Genomic DNA, 20,041 nt, shown 5'->3' on the forward strand with positions numbered 1-20,041 from the left:
GCACATGCTACAATAGAACTATGACCAACTACTGTACGTAATCCACTGCAATCCTCCAAAACAAGATGTGTGCATATATATGACTGGAGGATTTTCAGGAAAAGAGCATGCGGTTGTTATGCAACTCTGCATGGTTTACCACATGGAGGGCAGTACACTTATAATTTTGCACAGATATCCTCATGCAACAATAACTACAATTGAGAAATGGGTGAAAAACATCTACCCATTATAAAGATTTTCTTACAGGAACTGCACAGTTGAAAATATGAGAGAACTTCAAATCTTAGCAGATGCCAGATTCTATTTTTCATAGAATATGTAGGTTTTTTTTATTTTTTTTATTGATTTAGCTGATTTCTCAACTTTACACATTATTTTAATGTAAAACATATAAAATATATTTCATAATTAGATTCATTATTACAAACGTGATTTAGAACAAAATTACAAACATGATTTATGAACATAATTAAGAACATGATTGAGGAGCAACAACATGACGACAGCAAAACCAAAATAAACCAAAGCAAAACACTTTGAGAGCTTCGATACATAAATGAGCAATTGCATAAAATGCAGACATTAGAAACTCAAAATTGTTCACAAGTCAGCAGCGTTTTGTGCACATCTGATAGTTGCAGGCCACTAAGGAAGTTAGTTGTTGCTATGCGTATACTCATGTTAGTTGTTGCGACTATCATAGCCCACCTGTGTTCCGGTGGAATGCTTGCAATTGTGACCATATGTTAAGCAAAGAATGTATTTCTTACAGCAGAGAGTGCTATACAATCTGTGATCAAATGTTCCAGTGTTTCTTTGTATAGTACATTAACACAGAATCGGCAAAAATGTTCACCTTGGCCGATCAGTTTCCTTTGGGCCATAAGGTCGCACGTAGGCCATAAATTCAAACGCAACCTTAGGATAGCAGACTGAATTTTGGGATTTGGGGCCTTGCACAAATATGGCTCTATGTTGCCCGTTTTCTTTTCACCAAAGAGTGGCTGTTCAAAGTGTTTATAAGTTAAACAAGTCGATCGTGTATTGATCCAGTCTTGAAGGAAAATGTTTTTCTTGGCTCTGTCTGGATCAGTGATCAAAATTTCCAGGGTAATATCAGCAGTTGCCATTATTTCCGCAACATAGCTATACCACTCTTGCACAAAGTGATGCTTAGATGTAAACATATAATTTGCAAGTGTTGTTAGTAAAGAGTCAGACTTGGAGTATGTCAAGCATTTACGAAATAGGGCACAAAGTTGCCACTGATATTTGGCTTGTAGAGAAGTGAGTCCTAACTCATATCTCAACCAAGATCCCGGAGTAGACTGTGGCACATTTAAAATTGCGTGCCCATATTTGGCTCCAAGTTTTTTCAGAAAGTGGCATCTCATAAAGGCAGTTGCTTCTAACCCGTATAACAGTGTGGGGGTAATTTTCTGATGCTAGAAGGTAACTGCGCCAAATGGAAAATTTTCCAAACTTATATAAAATTTGTTTGGTCTGAGATATGGCAGAAGTAAGCTTAGTTTTAATGATTGTCATTTGTGATTGAGCAACAGGATGACCATCAAAAGTCAGACCCAAATAGATGTAATTCGGCACAATTGCAAGATTAACATTTTTAGCTTTCCATTGCATTTTATTTCTCGCTGAACATTTAGGTGCATACATAACAACCTGAGATTTCTCTATGTTAATGACGAGGTCATTTTCGTCAAAATATTGCATCAATGCAGTAATTAGTTGATGAAGCCCAGACAGAGTCTTAGATATTAAGATGAGATCGTCAGCATACCAGAGAGCTTGTATTATTAGATTATTCATTTTGGGTGAATCAGAAGCAATATTCATAAAAGAGAATCTTACAATATGAATGAAGAAGTTGAAGAGGGCTCAGGCAAGTGTGCAGCCTTGCTTCAGCCCCTTGTAGTGCATATTGCTGATGATAACAGGCCAGCCATTGAAAGTCTGATTTGTACTGATGTACAAGAATGCAATTGATGAATAATATCTACCAAGCTTGATCGACAATGGGCTCCGATAATTTTGTTGATTAATTTGACCCTCGAAACTGAGTCGAAGGCAGCTTTCAGATCGATAAAGGCAAAATAAATTGGAACTTTTGAACTGTGTGCTTGTTTTTATAGTGCATTCAAAGTAAAAAGGTTTATCGCTGTCCCCATACCTGCGACAAAACCTGTTTGATTTGGGTCCCGTTGCTTAAATTTGTCCATCCATTGATTGAAATCACGCAAGACAAGGCGTGCAAAGATTTTACCCGGTGTATGGAGGAGAGCGATAGGGTGGTAGTTAGCAGGTAATCCTCAATCGCCTTTTTTAAAGATGGGGATGATCAGGGATGTTCGCCATGAATCTGGGATCTTTCGAGTTTGAAGAATATGTTGGAAGATATTATTCAATATGATGGCCCATTGCTTAGGATGTTCTTTTAGCATAAAGTTTGTGAGGCCATCTCGGCTTGCTGCCCGTGAACTTGAAGATTTATTGATAAGTTCTTCAATGATCTCTTCTGAACAAAGCAGCTTCTATGGTGAGTCGGGTTGCATGATGTAATTGTAAGTTTTGAATTTTTCATCCATATATAATGCGAGTCTACTTGCTTTTGGCCTGATCTTTCATTTAAAAGCATCCAGATTTGTGAGCTGTTTTTTCCCGCAGTTGAAGACATGAACGTCTCACTGTCCTTCTGGAACATATTTGCCTTGTACGCACAAGTCCAATTCCTATATTTACATTTGATAGTTGCAGGTATTGCTGGCACCAAGGAAATGTCATGGTCATCCCAAATTGGAGAGTTTATCATCCATGTTTCCTGGAGGGCTATGATATCAAATTCATTAAGATCTTTGTTTGTAGTTGATTGCAGGTGACTATTCCCTCTAGTATTCCAACTAAGTAGAGTGACGGTTGACTTGTGTACGTCTGATAATGTTTATGATTGTGTGGATGATCACAGAAAGCAGAATGGCAATTTTGTTCGGACTTCTGTTTTAATTGGATCTGGTTGCCCTTAGATGTTTGATCTTTGGGCTGCTGGACTAATCGTTCTGGATCCGGGGCTAATAAAAAACCCATATCGAACAAAGTCATCTTAGCCTTCCAAATTATATTCATGTCTAAACTGGATTTGATCCATAAGATAGATTATTATCACAGAGAAATCCAACCTGATCAATGTCAGCAGAAGAGATATCTTCTAATTGATGTATTTCATTGAAAATATTCAAGATGCTTCTTCTACACAGATCATACTTTGCATGTGAGAATTCACAACATTTAAGTATCAGCGTATGATGATTTGCAAAAATTCTTAATTTCTTATTTTTTGATCATTCTTGAAAATCTTTGCAGTGTCATTGGTTCTTAAATTGTCCTGCATATTTTTCTCCATCATATTCAATCTGTTTTACTCGGCAGCTTTGTTTGAATTATTACGAGTACAGGTCACCTGTGATTGTTGAAGGTTTGTACCGTGGTTGATTTGGTTCTGTTCTTGTGTAGTCTTTATTGGGAAGTTTCTATGATCCACTCTGTTGCTTGATTGCGATTCTCCTGCAAATGTGCAGTGAGCGTTGGTTGACAGTGGGGCCTCCATTAGCTGTTGTCGCAAATAGGCATCAACTTCTGCTTTGATGTGATGCGCTTGTTCATCTACCATTGGTGGAGCTTGAGATACTGCCAAAATATTAGAGGCTGGCATTGCCAATTGCAAACTCATCGCATGAGGAGGTAAAACCTTTATGATTGAAGTTTGAGATGGTTCCGGGCAATTAGTGGCAGGTATTGACAGTTTTATTCTCGTTATCTGTGGCGGTAGCACATTGGCCTTTGAGGCATTCAATGATTCATCAGCTACATTCTCAACCATTTCCACTAGTTGATCCAATGGTAGGTGTATTGGGGGCAAGATGTTTACTGTAGATGGGTCTTTCAGCGCAGGTATATTCTTAAGACTTGGCAAAGTGTTATTTTCTGGCGGGGTCACACTTCGAGTTGCATTAGGATGAGTTAGTGCTAAGACTAGTTGTATAGGATCTACTGCTGGTGTTCGTGTTTTGCCTTTCACATTTCTCTTTGCCTTTGAAATGTTTTGATATGGCTTTGACATTAAGTGTGTTGGACGACTCTTGGTAAGAGGGTGTTGGTGAAAAACATCATAGTTTTCTTTGGTCAGTGGTGAAGATATGACGATTGGTTCTTTCTCTAGACTGATCCATGATGAGTCTAGTACGGTGACTGCCGCATTACCACATTAAACCGGACGGATTATCTGTGTAAAGATTGGTAAAGCTGATTGGGTTAAATCCTGTACTACGTTTTGTGAAAGCTGAACATTTGTAGTTGGCGGAGCACTTTGCTGAAAAACTGAATTTGTGGGATTAAGTGAACCAGCGTTTTTATCCATCCAGTCCAGTAGTCTTTGAATTTGAGTTGATTGTACACTGGCTTTTGCCTCAAGTGATTCGAAGAGTTTTTATAGGCTTTTGATTGCTGTGCTCACCATATTAACAGTGACTTCCATCAGTCCAGTATTGGAGTGTATTGGAGTGTTCTCTATGGGAGCTCGTCCTCGCCTTGGAGTGGGTTGTAAATAGGAGGCAGCAATAGAGATACTAGAATCCGTAGAACATCATGCCTTATAATCTGGAGATATGGTGATAGAGGAAGTCGTAATGTTTCTTGCGCTAGCATGAATAGAAACATTTGAGAATACTTCATTACTTTCTGCAATTTCTTCTAAGCATGGTAGCTGTGCCTTTTGATTTTTTATCGGTGATTTTACTGCTTGTAATAAGGTAATATCCGATATGGCTTGATTTAGATTTTGTGAGACTGTTTCAGCCATTGGGTGGGGCAACGGTTGTAAATCATTGATGCGTTTTTCTATGTCTAGTGTATTTTCCACAGAATTCGACGATAGTTCTGTTGTTTTGGAATTTATTTTGGTATTGTAATTGGTCAAATTAGGATCAGGGTCAATCATATTTTGAGCTTCTTTGTTTAAATTTTCATTATCATTCGATTTAGCACAAAATGACCTAATGTCCTTGGTAGAGGTCGGCGGGCGTGAAATAGGCGTTAATGTTACTGATTTGCGTGAAGACGCCAGTTTCACTTTTGCTGACAATTTGGGTTGATTACCTACCAGAGTCAGTGCAAGTGCTGTTTGCCCTGGCATATTTGATTTGAGTGTGTACACTTGCATCATTGGTTTGCTTGAAAACCTCTTTATATTGTTTTTTTTTGTTTTGTTTTTTTGTTTTGCACGTCGTGCACTGCACGCGGGTTCAAATCAAAAGGAAGGTAAATATTTACTAAATGACTAGAATAAATAAAATCCTAAAATCCTAACGGGACAATTTGAACCCGTACGCTTAAAGAAAAATTAAAAGAAAAACTCTCGAACAAACACTTCAAGTATGCAAAATATAATATTAATGAGTTCAATGAAAACATCTTTCATTAGTATGAAAAAGCATTTTGTTTTTGCCACCAAATAAATTCTTCAAACCCTGTATGGAATGGTAACTAAAGATTTAATAATTGTGCTCCTTAAGGTTATATACCGTGTACCGTGCACAGCAGCGCCGCAGCTACACGGCTAAGCGGCCAAGCGGTACTTGAGGGTACTTGTTGCGGTGCGCGCGGACTCCTTGATTTATACACGCCTTCTAAGGGGTGTGTCTGTAGATAGCACAAAGCCTACACAAACACTGGAAAATACAGTTGTAATATGCAGTCTAATGTGATATATGAGTCCTTATTCCAGCGCAGCAGTAATCACCTGCTGGTTAATGAAGTCCACGCTGTATAATATGAGTCCAGGAAAGCACAGAGGCAAAATGCAGTCCTCTTGATTTTCACAACGCACAGAGTAAGCGGCCAAATGGTACTTGAAGGTACTTGCTGCGGTGCGTGTCTCCTAAGCTTACAGCTTCCTAAGGCTCAAGTCAAACTCGAGACAGCGGCAGTTCCAGGGCAAAGGTCCCATATGAGCTGGTCAGTTCACTGGGTGGTCCATGAACAGTTTCGAGTAGGCTCGTTTGCAGGTTAAGCAGGAGGTGCTGAGAGTAGTTAGTCCCACTACTCCAACGGGTCAAAGCCCCCTTGCAGGCCTTCTGTGATTGATGCAAAACAGAGGCTCTGATGGGACAACAGTGGGGTCAGGGTGCCAAACTGTCCAGCGGGTCTCCAGTGGTTCCACAGATCTGCTTCAACAGTTCAGGATACTTGACTCCTTTATTAAGTTTGGTGTGAACTCAGAAAATCGACCTGGAATAGGATTAGAGTGCCTGCTCTTATCCAGAATCTAGAAACCAATAGGAGATCTGCTCACTTACAACCATCCCAGATGTGGACCAGTCACGGACAATGGTGGTCCCAGTCATCCCAGCACACCAGACATCCTGGCACCCAGGATTTGCATTGGTACTAGACAGCTCCAGCACACATCCTGGGCACACACAGATGAGGCATGCAGAAGCCCATGAAAGTTTCAGTTGGCAAGGTTGTCTGCATGACCAAATGAGGAATTTCCGGGTTTTGCTCAACCTGGGGAAGGCAAAGGGACAAAATGGCCAAAGGACAGAACAAAGGACCTTGTGACATGGCCATTTAGGCACAGGCCACTGTCCTGGGCCAAATGCAGTAAATGCAGTTTGGACCATAGAAAAGAGCCAACAATGCTTTAAAGGTAACTGCTGCCACGAGCTCTGTCCTGGACACACTTGTACATTCACCAAAAATCCTTTGACAGTGTCTAGGGACCGAAAAATGAAAGAGAGCTCAGCGCACTGTACTGTAAGGTACATTGTGAACTGATAAAATATTATCAACAAATGGCATTAAAGTGAAAGACTAAGGGAAACAAAGTCTCATAGTACTGATAGTCTGAAGAGCATGGAATGCAGCAGAAGGCTGGGCTCCACTGGTAAAAGTCAGGCTAGGATCGTCAGACAAAAGCAAAAAGTTGGGGGTTCACAACTGGAGGGAAAATTACCCATAAATGGAAATCTTTCCTAACAAGAATTGCCAAACCATGTCACATGACTGTGCAGAAATGAAAGGATTGCAAGCACAGTGACATCCCACAAAGATCCTACCAAGAAACACTGTTTCTTGGTAGGATCTTATATTCCACAAAGAGGAAGGTGCCTACTGTCATGCTTGAAGATGCCTACGCTCTTTTTACAAAGTGGTTGCAGCCAAGGAATATGTGTACTCAAACTCATCAATACAGGTACATTACGTACACATACTGGGTATGCAGACTACAGAAGCCTGTTAAAAATATGCATGTGTGTGTTTACATATGAGATATATAAAAGTAGCTGAATTTTAATTTGTTTTAACTCACCCTCCACCAACATACTTACAGACATCCCTGAAATAAAGAAACTGTCACATATGTATACAATCCTGCATAATTCTAGACAACTGCGAACATAGATATACTAAAGTATTTGTGCATTCAACTTTTGCATTTTATTAAGATATTGCAATATTGATTACGATTCTCCTACCTGGAAATTCAATGTAGGTCTGAAGTGTAAACAAGCACTCCTGACACAAAGCCCACACCTCATATTCTTTCAATGGCTTGCCATGCCACGACAAAAGGTCTTTCAGTGCGGTCCACTAAAAAGAAAAGGACACATTGGATTTATTTGACATATTTCTTTACAGTACACATAGGTCTGGAGTTAGAAATGCAAACTTTCATGCAAACATCATTGAGTGGCATTAATGTTGTAATAACAGCTATTATTAGAGTGCTTAGAAGAGGTCGGTATCAGATATGAAGCACCATATAAAAGCCTGATAATATTAAATCTATCAAGACTTGGCAATTAATACAATGTTGGGTATGTTTTACTAATCAGGACCATCAAGTGAAACTGAAGTCTCCATTTTGGATTTGAAAAAGGAACAATAACATTTTCCTGGGAGGATAGCTCAGGGACAAAGTGCTCACCTTGGAAGTAAGATGACATGGATGTACCACAGGTTCAATCCCCAGGTCCGCGCTTAGAAACCTCTGGGTATAAAGCGCGTTATAAATAACCTATCATTTCATATATCCTTCGTAGCCAATCAGAGCCAACCCCATTTGAGCTAAACCCCAGTCAAAGAATGTTGTTCTCTTTCTTTATTGCTCACCAAAAGAAGTATGTTGCCTCAATTATTGTATTAACTCACTTTTGTGATATCAATATGTTTCAGTGCCACTTGAGATAGGTGTGATGGAGGGTCTGCAGCCCCCCCATGATTTGTGGAGGCACTGTCGCATTTGACGACCTGGGGAACGACCGCAAGTTCATAATTTCTTGATTCAGCAATGCATGGCGCAAACCCATGGCGATGCTGAGGGGTAGAGCTGTGACAGCCCCCTTCTCAGAGTGGAGAGCGTAATGTCAAAGAACTCGTTCAGTTGGAAAAGTTAAATGTTGTGGGTTATCAGTATTGGGCCAGGACGTGTTTTCAGCTCCCTTGATTTTCTTGTCGTTTTCTGGCTTTCGCTCTGATTCCTGGACAAGACCTGTTGCAATATGATTTTGCTTTACGCTCTTTTTCAACACTACAGTGACTAGTCATAACATCCTTGTCCGTGTCCTTTCTGAGCTTGATGTGTAAGACGTGTGCAGTGCAATCCTCCTTTATTCTCATTGCTTGTAGCCGAAGGCGCTCAGCAGCCTTTTTTGGCTGCCTTTAGTAAATTGTGAACTTGTTTATCTGTGTATATGGGGGCATTTCTGCATATTATTTGTCGTTGAAGCTGAAGCACGGTTAGTTGTCAGTTTTATAACAGGGAAAAGGTTTTTTGTTGAATATTATGATGGATTGTGTATATTTATTAAGGATTTTGGATCCGACCGAATAAAGGCACGTCTTAGTCCCCGCGGACCGGTCAAGTATTGAGTGCACATGAACTCTGAGCTTTGCATTAACCTACTTCAGCACATATAATGAACCCTAATGGCTATAGGGACAACACACCAACAGTGTATAAATAAGAAACTGGTCTGCTTTTAATGGGGCAATAACAGAACCTCTCACTGTGGCTTGTGCGTTCTTAGCCAGACTGTACACAAATTAAGAAAGCAGGAGCATGTCTAGAGGGCTGCGAAAGTCCTAGCCTTTAGCAGCATTAGCAGCAGGGCATGCATGTTTGATCATTCCAACAGTACCTGTGCTTCTCAGAAGAGCCACCCACTGTACTTTTAAAGGCACAACAACAACGTCTTAACATTGTCAGCAGAAACTCAAAAGACTGCATAGGAACAGTGTTTGAACTCCTTTTCTGAGCTGCCACAATATACATGAGTGAAGCTTGAATTAATGTGGTAAACCATAGACCAGAGCTCATGACCCACATTTTACAATGTCTCCCTCTTGTGTACCTAGCAAGTGACTGAGACTGCCCCAACCTGACTGCCTTCAGGGATCATGGCCTGTTTAAAAAGGGCACCATTTCTGAGGGATTTTTGTTTTCCTTGCCAGAGGTTAGTTTCCAAGTGCTGGATCTGGATTCAAACTGGTGTTGCGCTGCATTGTATTGCTTCCAAGACAAACGTGTTGCCCCTGAGCTATCCCCCCTCCTTAACCTTATAGCCAAATTGGGATTCTTACAAATCTAACTGGTATATTACGTTTTTTTGTTCTCAGACTTGAACATTGGAGGGTAGAAGATTTTAACATCCCTCTAGTAGTCTAACATTTTAAGCAAGGGAATCTTCGGATTGTCTCCCCCAGAAATTGAACCGTTGGAATCCCCAGTGGATTACTGTAAAGACTGGTAGGGGGTGTCTGTATGGTAGAGTAGAGGCACAGAAGACCCCAGCCAAGATTCTCTATAAGGTAGCAATGGACGAGCAATCAAGGCCTAGTTTCTCAGGAGGTGATGTGGGCTGGTTCTTAAGTACAGTGTAGTCCCCGAACCCCCACAAAGGAATGTCCACACACTGTATTACTGAAAACACAGTCTTTATATAATTAATATTCAAAGGTATGTACACGGTCACAATAACGCACTTTGTACTCGGAAGTCAATAATGATAAATATATACAATTCTAAAGTGGTACCACTAATGTTATCCAATCTTATTAAAGTGCATCAACTGTACGGTTAAAATGTCACACCGATTAATAAGGTGGAAACCAGCAATAGAGATATGCAGGAACGTAAGATGGTTGAAACAATAGGCAGAATGCTGGCCCCGTTACCTAGACACAGTTCTATGTGGAGATCCCCCCACCTGGGCAACCTGTAAAATAAGATATATCGCACAAGCCCAGTCCATATGTTCAATAGTCTCACTTCTTCCTGTTAAGGTTTTACCCCCCCAATGTACCTGGTGGAGTAGAGTTCTCCGTCGATGCATCGACCGATCCTTCTTGAATGCTTCCCTTTCAGGCGGGAGCCACGGATCGTCGAGAGGTGTCGGGGAACTTGGCGTTCAGTGTCGGGGAATCGACGGCCCTTCTTGAGTGCCCTCCCTTTAAGGCAGGAGTCACGGGTCGTCGAACGTCCGACGGTGAACAGGGTGAACTACAGCAGGGAAGTGGTAGCTTCGTTTCTAGCGGTGCTCGTCAACAACAGAGCATTGGCGTCCTGCAAGGAAGAGGCATGCAGGGCACCTCGGTGACGATAGTTCTGGACCGCAAAGAGATGATGAAGAATGGTGGCCCAGCAAGGGCGTCGAGTCGTCGGCGTCTCTGTGGTCCATAGGTGGTGGGAAACCCACCGGTGGATGCTCCTCGGTGCGTCGACGGTCGGGCCTTCTCCAGCGGGAGACAAGCAGATAACGATGCAGGCGAGAGCATCCGATGATCAATTGAAGTTCTTAGGCAAACGGGAGCACGGCGGCTCCGGTCGGCGACGGCGGTTGTCGACAGTGGCGGACAACAGTTCGAGTGCTTCTCTTTGGAGTTCCGCAGCAGTCCCCGTATTGGGTCGGCAGCCTGTCGAAGGTCTGTCTACCAGGGAGCATTGGCAAAGATCAGCTGTGCACGATGGTCCCTCGTAGCTCAGGAAGAGGGCGCCTTACCAGGTCCTCTCTAGGTCAGTCCTTGGAGGCACAACAGCTTTCGGATTGTGAAGGAGAGCAACAGCAATTCTTCTCGTCCAGCAGGGCTTCAAGGTCAAGCGTCAGTTACTCCAGTTACTCGTCGTAGTGGACTTCAGCTTCTGAACACGATTCCTAGCAGTGAGAGGTCCCCAGATATACTGTTGATCTCCCATTCATTCTGCTGGGTCACACTCAAGCATCCAATCACGACTACGGGCATTCATGCAGACAGGCAGCCAATCAGGCACACGAGGTATTCAGGCCATTCACTTCCCTCCAGATGCTCACAACAGGTTATGTGTATTGGGACAAGTACTGAGCCATTCAACACTCGAAGCTGCATTCATACCGGTTTCGGGCAGGGTTGTCTCAGTCATTGTGTCAACCACCAGATACTAGACACCCACAACACAGAATGCATATTCGTCACACACTCTATTCACCCAGGTCCCACCCACAGGAGGTACCCACAACATACATCACCGGGAAGGCTCCTGATAGACTGGCCGGGCCTTCACAACAACACCATATATGGCACTTCCATCCAACAGCCAGTCAGGGGGAAGGGACAGAGTCAGGGCTTCCCAGGACTTTGGGAAAATAAGGTAATGGGTAATAGAAAGCAAGAGGCCACAGGGGCCATCTTGTTTTCCATCAGGAATCAACTGATCCCAATGGCAGGGCCGGCGTATCCCAAAATGGAGGATACTCCGCGCACCTGTCGATTTCAGCATGGAGCTGCCACCAGCCCAAACCCTGCTCTGTGGGCCACCCACAGGTGCCCAAAAACATACACTAGGGGCACAGGGTTGTACCCCCACCAATGGGTGCCATAAGGGTATCCCACGGGTCCGTTCACCAAACCAAAAGAAAGAGAGCTGCACCGCCAGGAGTCCCACATGAACTCCTGTGCGGAAAACACGACAGAACACACGATAAAAAGCAGTAAAGTACAAGGATACGGAGGCCCTGTCCCTCAGATGCATTTCCAGAATCACAATTACACTCACTTATCAGAATGCAATACACCACTTTCCACTTATTCCGCTAGCACCCTGTCGCAGGTGTTTTTGCCAATTGATCTAACTGTGACTACACTTCTCGACATTATGTTTATCAGATTCTCTGGACGATCTGGGCTATTTGGGTTATTTTGTGCACTTTTGTCAGGTTTATTTCACCTCGGAGGCTAAATTCCCAAGCTGATGCTATGTCCTTCGCTCCTCAGAGCTAAATGTAGATATTCCACCCACCCCTGCAAGTAATTCCGGCCCTTCTAGACATACTATATTTTAATGGGTCAGCAATGGCGTAAGTGAGCAGGATTCCGCTACTGCTTACAAGAGTGCTGTTCATTTTCTTGATGGGACGGCACTGGAACTTCTCAGTAGAACGTCAGCTACAATCATTTCAATTGGACAGTGGCAGCTTTGTTCAGCCGGGGTCAAATACTTTAAAAGGACAGTAACTGCACTTCTTAGAGCACTACAGTACTTGGATGGACCGTGTCATGTTTCCTCTCTAAAGTTACTTTACTTTTGATAGTACGGATTTCTTATCAATCTCAGCAGAGAGGGTGAGGACTCAATGGTATGGTGTCCACATTCCCTAATAGTTTCCTGAGCGAGCAGGCATTATGCACATTGGTATGGAGCCCATGCAACACATTTCAAATAATGATAGACGGCTCTCCTTAACAAGGCTCTACAAACTGTGAGGATTTGGGTACAGTAACCCACCGTTCCATTGACTACTCTTATTTAAGGAAAGCACACAGCTAAACTGCGAGCAAATGCTGTGCACGAGTACATTCTCTTATGTCAATGACATGATTGATGACTTTTGCTGGACTACGAGTCCTTAACTCTTTGTTTAATGACATTAGCTGTTTCTCGGAGAGCTAAAGCCACCATTGACCATCTTTCAAAAATTCATTATCATCACCATCATCATACGCCTTATTCGGAAAATGCATTCCATCGGACGAATCACAGCAAACAGAATATTGACAGCATTTTCAAAGAAATCTATAAAACTATTAGATACACTTAAGATCCCCTGAAATCAAAATATGAACACCCTATGAATGATATAGGTAATGCAGTTAATCGAATATATACATTGAATCGCAAAAGGATAAGAGGTCATTAAAAGACCATGGCCCTCATTCCGACTATGGTGGTAGTCATGGCGCTATTTGCGCCATGACTGCCTCCCATACCGGTACTGACTCCGGTTTGGTACAATGGGGACTTATCGGTCCATTCCGACCTTGGAGGGACCTGTAAATCACCGTTTACCAAACCATTCCCCATTCCCATTTGAGCCCCCATACGGCTCAATGGGAATGGGGAGGGTGCAAATAACGGGCCAGCGTATGCCAAGCCCGTTATTTGCGCCCAGGTCCCTTAACGGGTCCCGTCCTTAACACCTTGGGCCTCATTACACGGACGGCGGTAAGGGTTAACGGTGACCGTTAATGGCAACGGTGACCGTTAACCCTTACCGCCGTACTACGAGGTCCCTTTGCGGGTTGGAGGATTTAACGCCTGCTTTTTGCAGGCGTTAAAATCCAACCCGCTAAGGGACCTCGGAGCTAATTACGGCACCGCAAAATTGCGGTGGCGTAATTAGCGCCTTCCCCATTTCCATAGAGCCCTATGGGGCAGAAATGGGAATGGGGAAGGGCAATGGCGGAAAGGGGATTTACCGCCCCTCCAACCTTGGAATGGGGCGGTAAATCCCCTTTCCGCCAAGGCGGTGCCGGTATTTTACCGGCATGAGCCATGGCGCTAATAGCGCCATGGCTCACCGCCTACCGTGTAATGAGGCCCCTTGTCAGACCAGGCGTTAGGGAAGGGACCCGCTAATGGACCTCGTAGTAGGGCGGTAAGGGATTACCGGCAACGGTCTCCTTACCGGTGCCAGTTATCCCTTACTGCCCTACTCGGAATGAGGGGCCATGAATCCACTGATTGTCAAAAGAGTCATTTACAACAATGTGTGCCAATAAGGTGCCAAGTCAATAATAGCGTTTGATAGATTTGAGCCTGGTTATCCAGACCACAATAATATATGAGGGAACTGCAACAAACACACAGCGCCTAAAGGAAACATTGCACAGATCATGTGCCCCCTCTACTGTCGTAATACAAACATTCCTGAATAATGCAAATAAACAGTGTCTTCATGGGCACTCTAAATGTGGGCCATCAGCAGAGGCAGGGATGTCTGTATGGCAATAATAAGAGTAGAGTTTTGAGTGAATCTGGGTGTTACTACAATCAGATATCTGAATGGTTCAATCTGGGGGCTCTGTGTGGGGCATTTGGGAACTGTTACCTTAGAGTGAGTATGGGTAATATAAAGAGAGCATCTATGAGGCAGCAGTCTTGATATTTGGAGAAGTGCCTCTTATGAACAGTATATATCTTTATGAGCCTGTTGTACCCATAAGAAGAGCTTTGAATGGATTTGGTGATTATCAATTGAGAGCTTTAAGAGAACAAGGGCATTATCATGAACAGTTTATTGACTTTGGGTGTTACTCTGTGAGTGGCTCTGTCTTTTAGAGAGAAGATGCCTGAATGACTCCAGGTGTCATGTAGCTGAAAGCTATTAATGCACGCCTAGCGTAGAGCCTAACAGGGAATGGACATTTTAACTGACCTTTCATAGGCTAGTCAACTTTGCAAAAAAGCTTTCCTGAATATCCCTTACAATTTGCCAATCCAAAAATATTACTGTAAATATTTCTTCAAGATGTGAGTAATGTTGGAGTTACTATTAAAACTGCCTTTAGTTTGGCATATCTCTGACTGTGATCATCACTTTATTCTACTGCATGATATTGTAATGCGATGCTCTGTGCCATGATATTGTGCTGGTATTGTCTGGGTAATTGCTCCATTCCAAAGTTCCATCTCGGGGCAGTTTTTCCACTGAGCAGATAGTATTTACTTTGATTAGTGTTTAAAATACTAAAGTATTCCCGATGTTCAACATTCAACAGGCTCTCTTGTGACTCAATGCTTCGGGTAGACCAATTTACTTCATTGCACAAATCCTTTAATGTGATGCATCCAGGGATTTAACTGTGCAATAAAATACTCATTTAATGCAGATGGTAAATGTAGGTCGCCACAGTGTGCGAAAGCTTCAAGGGCAGTGTTGGGAATTGGAAAGCATTGGATGAACCTATGAGATCTCTATCAAATCTGCATTTAAAACAGGGCATCAAAAAGTGTTGGGTGCCCAGGGTTGTGTCTAGTGTACTTTGAGACCGTTTCGACTGAGGTCCTGCTCTCTGTACATGGCTCTGTACATGGCTACACACAGCCATGCAACATTCTACCCACAGAATGTGTCCTAATTGCACCGCTGTATCCGGTTTTCCAAACCTTTCTTGGCATAATCCCTAAGAAACAGTGTTCACTGAAAAATGCTCACGTCTTGGTTATTCCCTTTGTATTTATAGCACCTCATGTGTTCACAAGCCTAGACTGTTGGTGATGAGATGCTATTGGCCAGCACCCCCACTCTGAAAATGCTTCCAGCACCATTGTAGTTGGGCTGGCATTGTATTTGTTTTGGACAAAATGCCAATGTGTGATTCCATTAATTAGGCTTTTCACTAAACCTGATTAATCAAAATGTCTCCTTTGGCAGAAGCAAATTTGGTAGAATGCATTGAAATGCATTGCATGGCAGACATTACTTGCACTAGAATCCCACCCATCTCATCTTCATGTGCTCAGTGTCCACCGCTGCCTATAAATAGCAGGGAAACCCAGGTGACAAGTAAGTGTACTCTCTCTATAAAGGCATATCCAATCTATTTAAAATGTTGTACTGGCCCTTCAACATAAGGACAGTCATACTTCAAAGCACTAGAACTTCTACATTTAAGAAAACTCAATTCTCAAAGTTAAAGTATAGATCATTATCACGGGGGATCAAGCTCATGATCTACATGTGAAACAAATATGTACAGCAGTCACATTATCACCCACATATTTATCTCACCCGGATTGAACCTGGGACCTGTAGGTTAAACCTAGTTCTCTTTGGCAGTCACATTAACTCAGATTTCCCAAAATGCAAATGATACTAGAAGGCTAGTAGGGCTGAGAGATTGGCAGCCACTTGGAAGGTGAACATGTCTTCAGCAGACCTACTACTTAAAGGATTATGATATATGGGAATTGGCATATCAAAAAGCCTGCGACATGTATTGGACCAGAGGGGCTGGGTCATTAGCAGTCACTGGTCAGCCATGGGAGATGGAGGTGTCATCAAATTTCCTGAATTGATAGTATTATGTACGGAAGTGCCCCACAGAAATTATTGTGTGCCACGGTGAACATTACATATGCTCAGGTAAGAGGAGGCTTTAGATACTATACCAATTCACTCTTTTGAAAATGCTGGCATTGCTCTCAGTGGGAATCATAACTGCAGCAGAGATGAAATGTGGATGGCATACAAAATACCCCCACACACGCACAAATATTTTGAGCAGAAAAACACAAAGACATATTCAGAACATAACACTGTTCTTGATACACCATTTGATAGACAACTTTGCTTTCCAGGAGGCTACCATTCAGTGATCCAAAAACTCATTGCGATTGAAAAAGTGGTTCTGAATAACGAGATGGCCATACACATTTCCTGCTAAACAAGTCGAAAGTGAAAACATCCTACACATGACCTATCAAACTACAACCAATGTTTGAACATTAAGGAGCCCAGTGCTAATAAAATGAAAGAAATTCTGATTTTAGCAACTCCTGCAGACAAGGCAGTCAATTGAAATTATTTCCTGAATGGATGGGGGTGCTGTGTCACTTCCAATGCCCCTAGTTCCAGCAGCACTGTCCTGACCTTACTTCCCAACAGTCTGTTTATACTCGCGTCTGCGAGGCGATGCAGCAGTCTCCTCCCTAAAGGGACCTGCTGTCTGCCTCCTCTCTGCTTCATTTTGTCTCTTCTCGCCTTCATCAACTTGATGCTTGGCCATGTGCTTGTATCTAAGCCCTTCCCAGTACTCATTATTCACAGGCTATGGGTGTGTCTTTTCATTCTCCATAACTCTTCCTCTCTTGACATCTTTCTTATCTCCTCCTCCAACCGCCTAATTACCATTTGTTCTAACTTCTTCCTTAGCATTCTGTCATCCTGTCTCTTCAAAACTCTTTCTTACTACCCCTCTCACCAACCTCCTTTGAATGTCCTCTCCATCATCCTCCTTAATATTCTCCTTGACCTCTCCCTTGTTGGTTCTACCAACCTCCTCCCTTATGCGTATTCCTTCTCTCACTCACCATTTCTGAACCCATTCATTGTCACTCGCCTCAATCACTCCGTGGATGTTTCCTCCAACTCCTTCCTTATGATGATATGATAGGTTATTTATAACGTGCCCTCGGGACTCATGAGTCATGAAGCGTGGACTCGGGAATCAAACCTGTATTGCTCCGTGTCGTCTTGCTTCCAAGGCGAGCACATTGCGCCTGAGCTATCCGCCCGAGACTCCTTCCTTATCCCTCTCCTCTATGAATACTTTGATATTTCATCTAGCCTCCTTACAATGTTTCCACTTTTGGATCCCCTTGCTTTTCCCTCCTCCTTCTGCACCCCTCTTTCACTTCCTAACCCCTTTCCTGATATTTGTTGTGGCCACCTTCTCAGCCTCTTCTCATTTCCCACTTTTTCAGCTACCTTTCTTGACACTTCCTTCTTCTGTTATCATCTGTTATCATCTCCTCCTATTCCAACATTCTATGTTCTATTACTGTGATGACGTCTTGATTCTTCACCTGGTATGAACATTTGTTTTACACAGCCAAATCTGTCATCGTAGCAAGCCTATGCACTCTCACCTTTCGATTCAAATCTTTCTCTGATAACATTGACGTCCATTGTATACATTCTCGATCTTCCCAACCATCCTGGACATAACATGGTGTTGGGCTTCCTACCACATAATACTTCAAAGGGGGATACCCCTGTTTTACTATGAGGAGGTATCCTATATTGATAAATTACCCTCATCAAATCTTTAAACCAATCTTCTGCCGAACTCACAGACATCCTTAATCAATCCATTATGGTTCTGTTAAATGTCTCTACAATCCCCTTGTTTTTGGGATGATGCAATCATATTTTAATATGTTTGATACAATTAACTTCCAAAAATCTCTCGAACTCTCCTGCCACAAATAGAGATCATTTATCATTTAATATTTTTGGCAGTCTACCATTCCTCCAAAAGACACCTTCTAAAAACTGTATGATGCTTTTTGCAGTGATATCTCCCAGAACACCAATATCTGGCTACTTAGAGAAAAGGTACACATTTGCAATCACATAAACATCTCTGGACCCTTTAAAATGCAATGGTCCTAAAATATTGACTGTTGCAATTTCCAAAAGTATCTCAGGCACCTTTGGTAGCTCCATGGGGGGAACTCTCGGTTCCAACACTTTATCACTGTATCTGCACTTCTCACGCTCTCTAACCCTTGTCCCAATGAAATCATCTATGTTCAGCCATCAAAAATCAGCTTGTATTATTACTTTGATTCTCGACATACCCATATGACCATCATGTCCCAACCTTACTGCTACTACTTCTTTCATACTATTGGGTACTATTATTCTTTGTCCCCTGCACACAAACATCCTCTTCATTAAAGCCAGCCTTACCCCAGGAACACTTAACCAACTGTATAACCTTTTGATGAGCCTTGTCTGCTTTACATGCCTCTGAGTAATCATGTTCATTGAGACTTCCTTCAATGGTACAAATTCCCTGTATATCATCCTCCATATTTCCACTATCCATGTTTTCTTCTTCACTTATGGGATTTCTGGACAGTCTATCTGCTACAAAACATATTTCCAGCTACATGCTCCACTGTAAAGTCAAATTCTTGCAAACCTGTCACCCGCTTGACTATTTTTCTTGACATTCCATCCACACATTTCAATTGATTGTCGCTACCAATGCTTGTTATCCATCTTAATTATGAAGTATTGTCCCTACAAATATGCTTTAAACTTGCCAGTTGCCCACACACATACTAATTCCTCCTGCTCTATAATCGAATACCTCGACTTTGCATCTTTCAGCTTTCTTGAGTGTTCAGCAACACCTTCGTCGTGCACCAACGCTGCTCCTAATGCAGATTCACTTGCTACAGTATATACCACTGTGCACAGATCCCCTCTGTATCTTTTAAGTGCAAGGGCCATTTTAACAATTGCTTTAGTTCAGTGAATTCATGTTCACATTCTCCTGACCACTGAAATTGTACTTCCTTACTCATGGGTTTTCTTAAATTTTGTGGTTTGCCCGACAAGCCCTTTATACATGTGCAGTAGTGTTCAATTAACCCCAGCTTGTATGCAACCTTCATATTGTTTTTGGTATCTGCATATCTGAAATGGCCTTAATCTTATTTTTTTTTATTTTTTTTATTTTTTTTATTTATTTGTATGTGTTCAAAAAGAACTTTACACACAAAAAAGCTGAAAAACTGAATTCCGCAGTAACTAACCAGGGAGGGACCCTGGGTCTGTTATCATTTTCATCGTGTGTTCCAAATTTTTGACAGTTGCCAAAAGCCAAGTTGTTCTGTCTCCGCCGATCAATCTGTTCCACCATATTTCTTCGTCCCACCCTCGATCGTCCACTGTTAAGTGTTTGAGGTAGACCCATCTCAGATTCTTATTTAGTTTAGGCGTAACTCCATCACTTGATAGATTGTAGCCTGGATAGTCAATCTCTGCCTGTCTGAACTTGCATTTCTCTAACATTAATGTAGGACCTGTCTTTCCCAGTCCCTCTAAAACATTGTTGAGTCTATGGTCATGTTCAGACATATTGGCATCCCATATGAGAATAGCATCTTGATAAAATATAACTCCCTTCAACTCTT

The 20,041-nt window shown here is 42.4% G+C and overlaps 1 protein-coding gene across 1 annotated transcript in view; it reads right to left on the reverse strand.

The window, feature by feature from the left end:
* The window catches only part of KNDC1 (kinase non-catalytic C-lobe domain containing 1), an 895,433-nt gene that overhangs the window by 675,106 nt on the left and 200,286 nt on the right, over window positions 1-20,041 (reverse strand). The window contains exon 7 of the mRNA XM_069611402.1: window positions 7,551-7,665. Within this exon, the coding sequence (XP_069467503.1) occupies window positions 7,551-7,665 (115 nt within the window). The remainder of the gene's footprint in view (window positions 1-7,550; window positions 7,666-20,041) is intronic.

The sequence above is a fragment of the Ambystoma mexicanum genome, chromosome 8 (assembly GCF_040938575.1).
Source record: "Ambystoma mexicanum isolate Mex_15411 chromosome 8, UKY_AmexF1_1, whole genome shotgun sequence".
Taxonomy (NCBI): Eukaryota; Metazoa; Chordata; class Amphibia; order Caudata; family Ambystomatidae; genus Ambystoma; species Ambystoma mexicanum.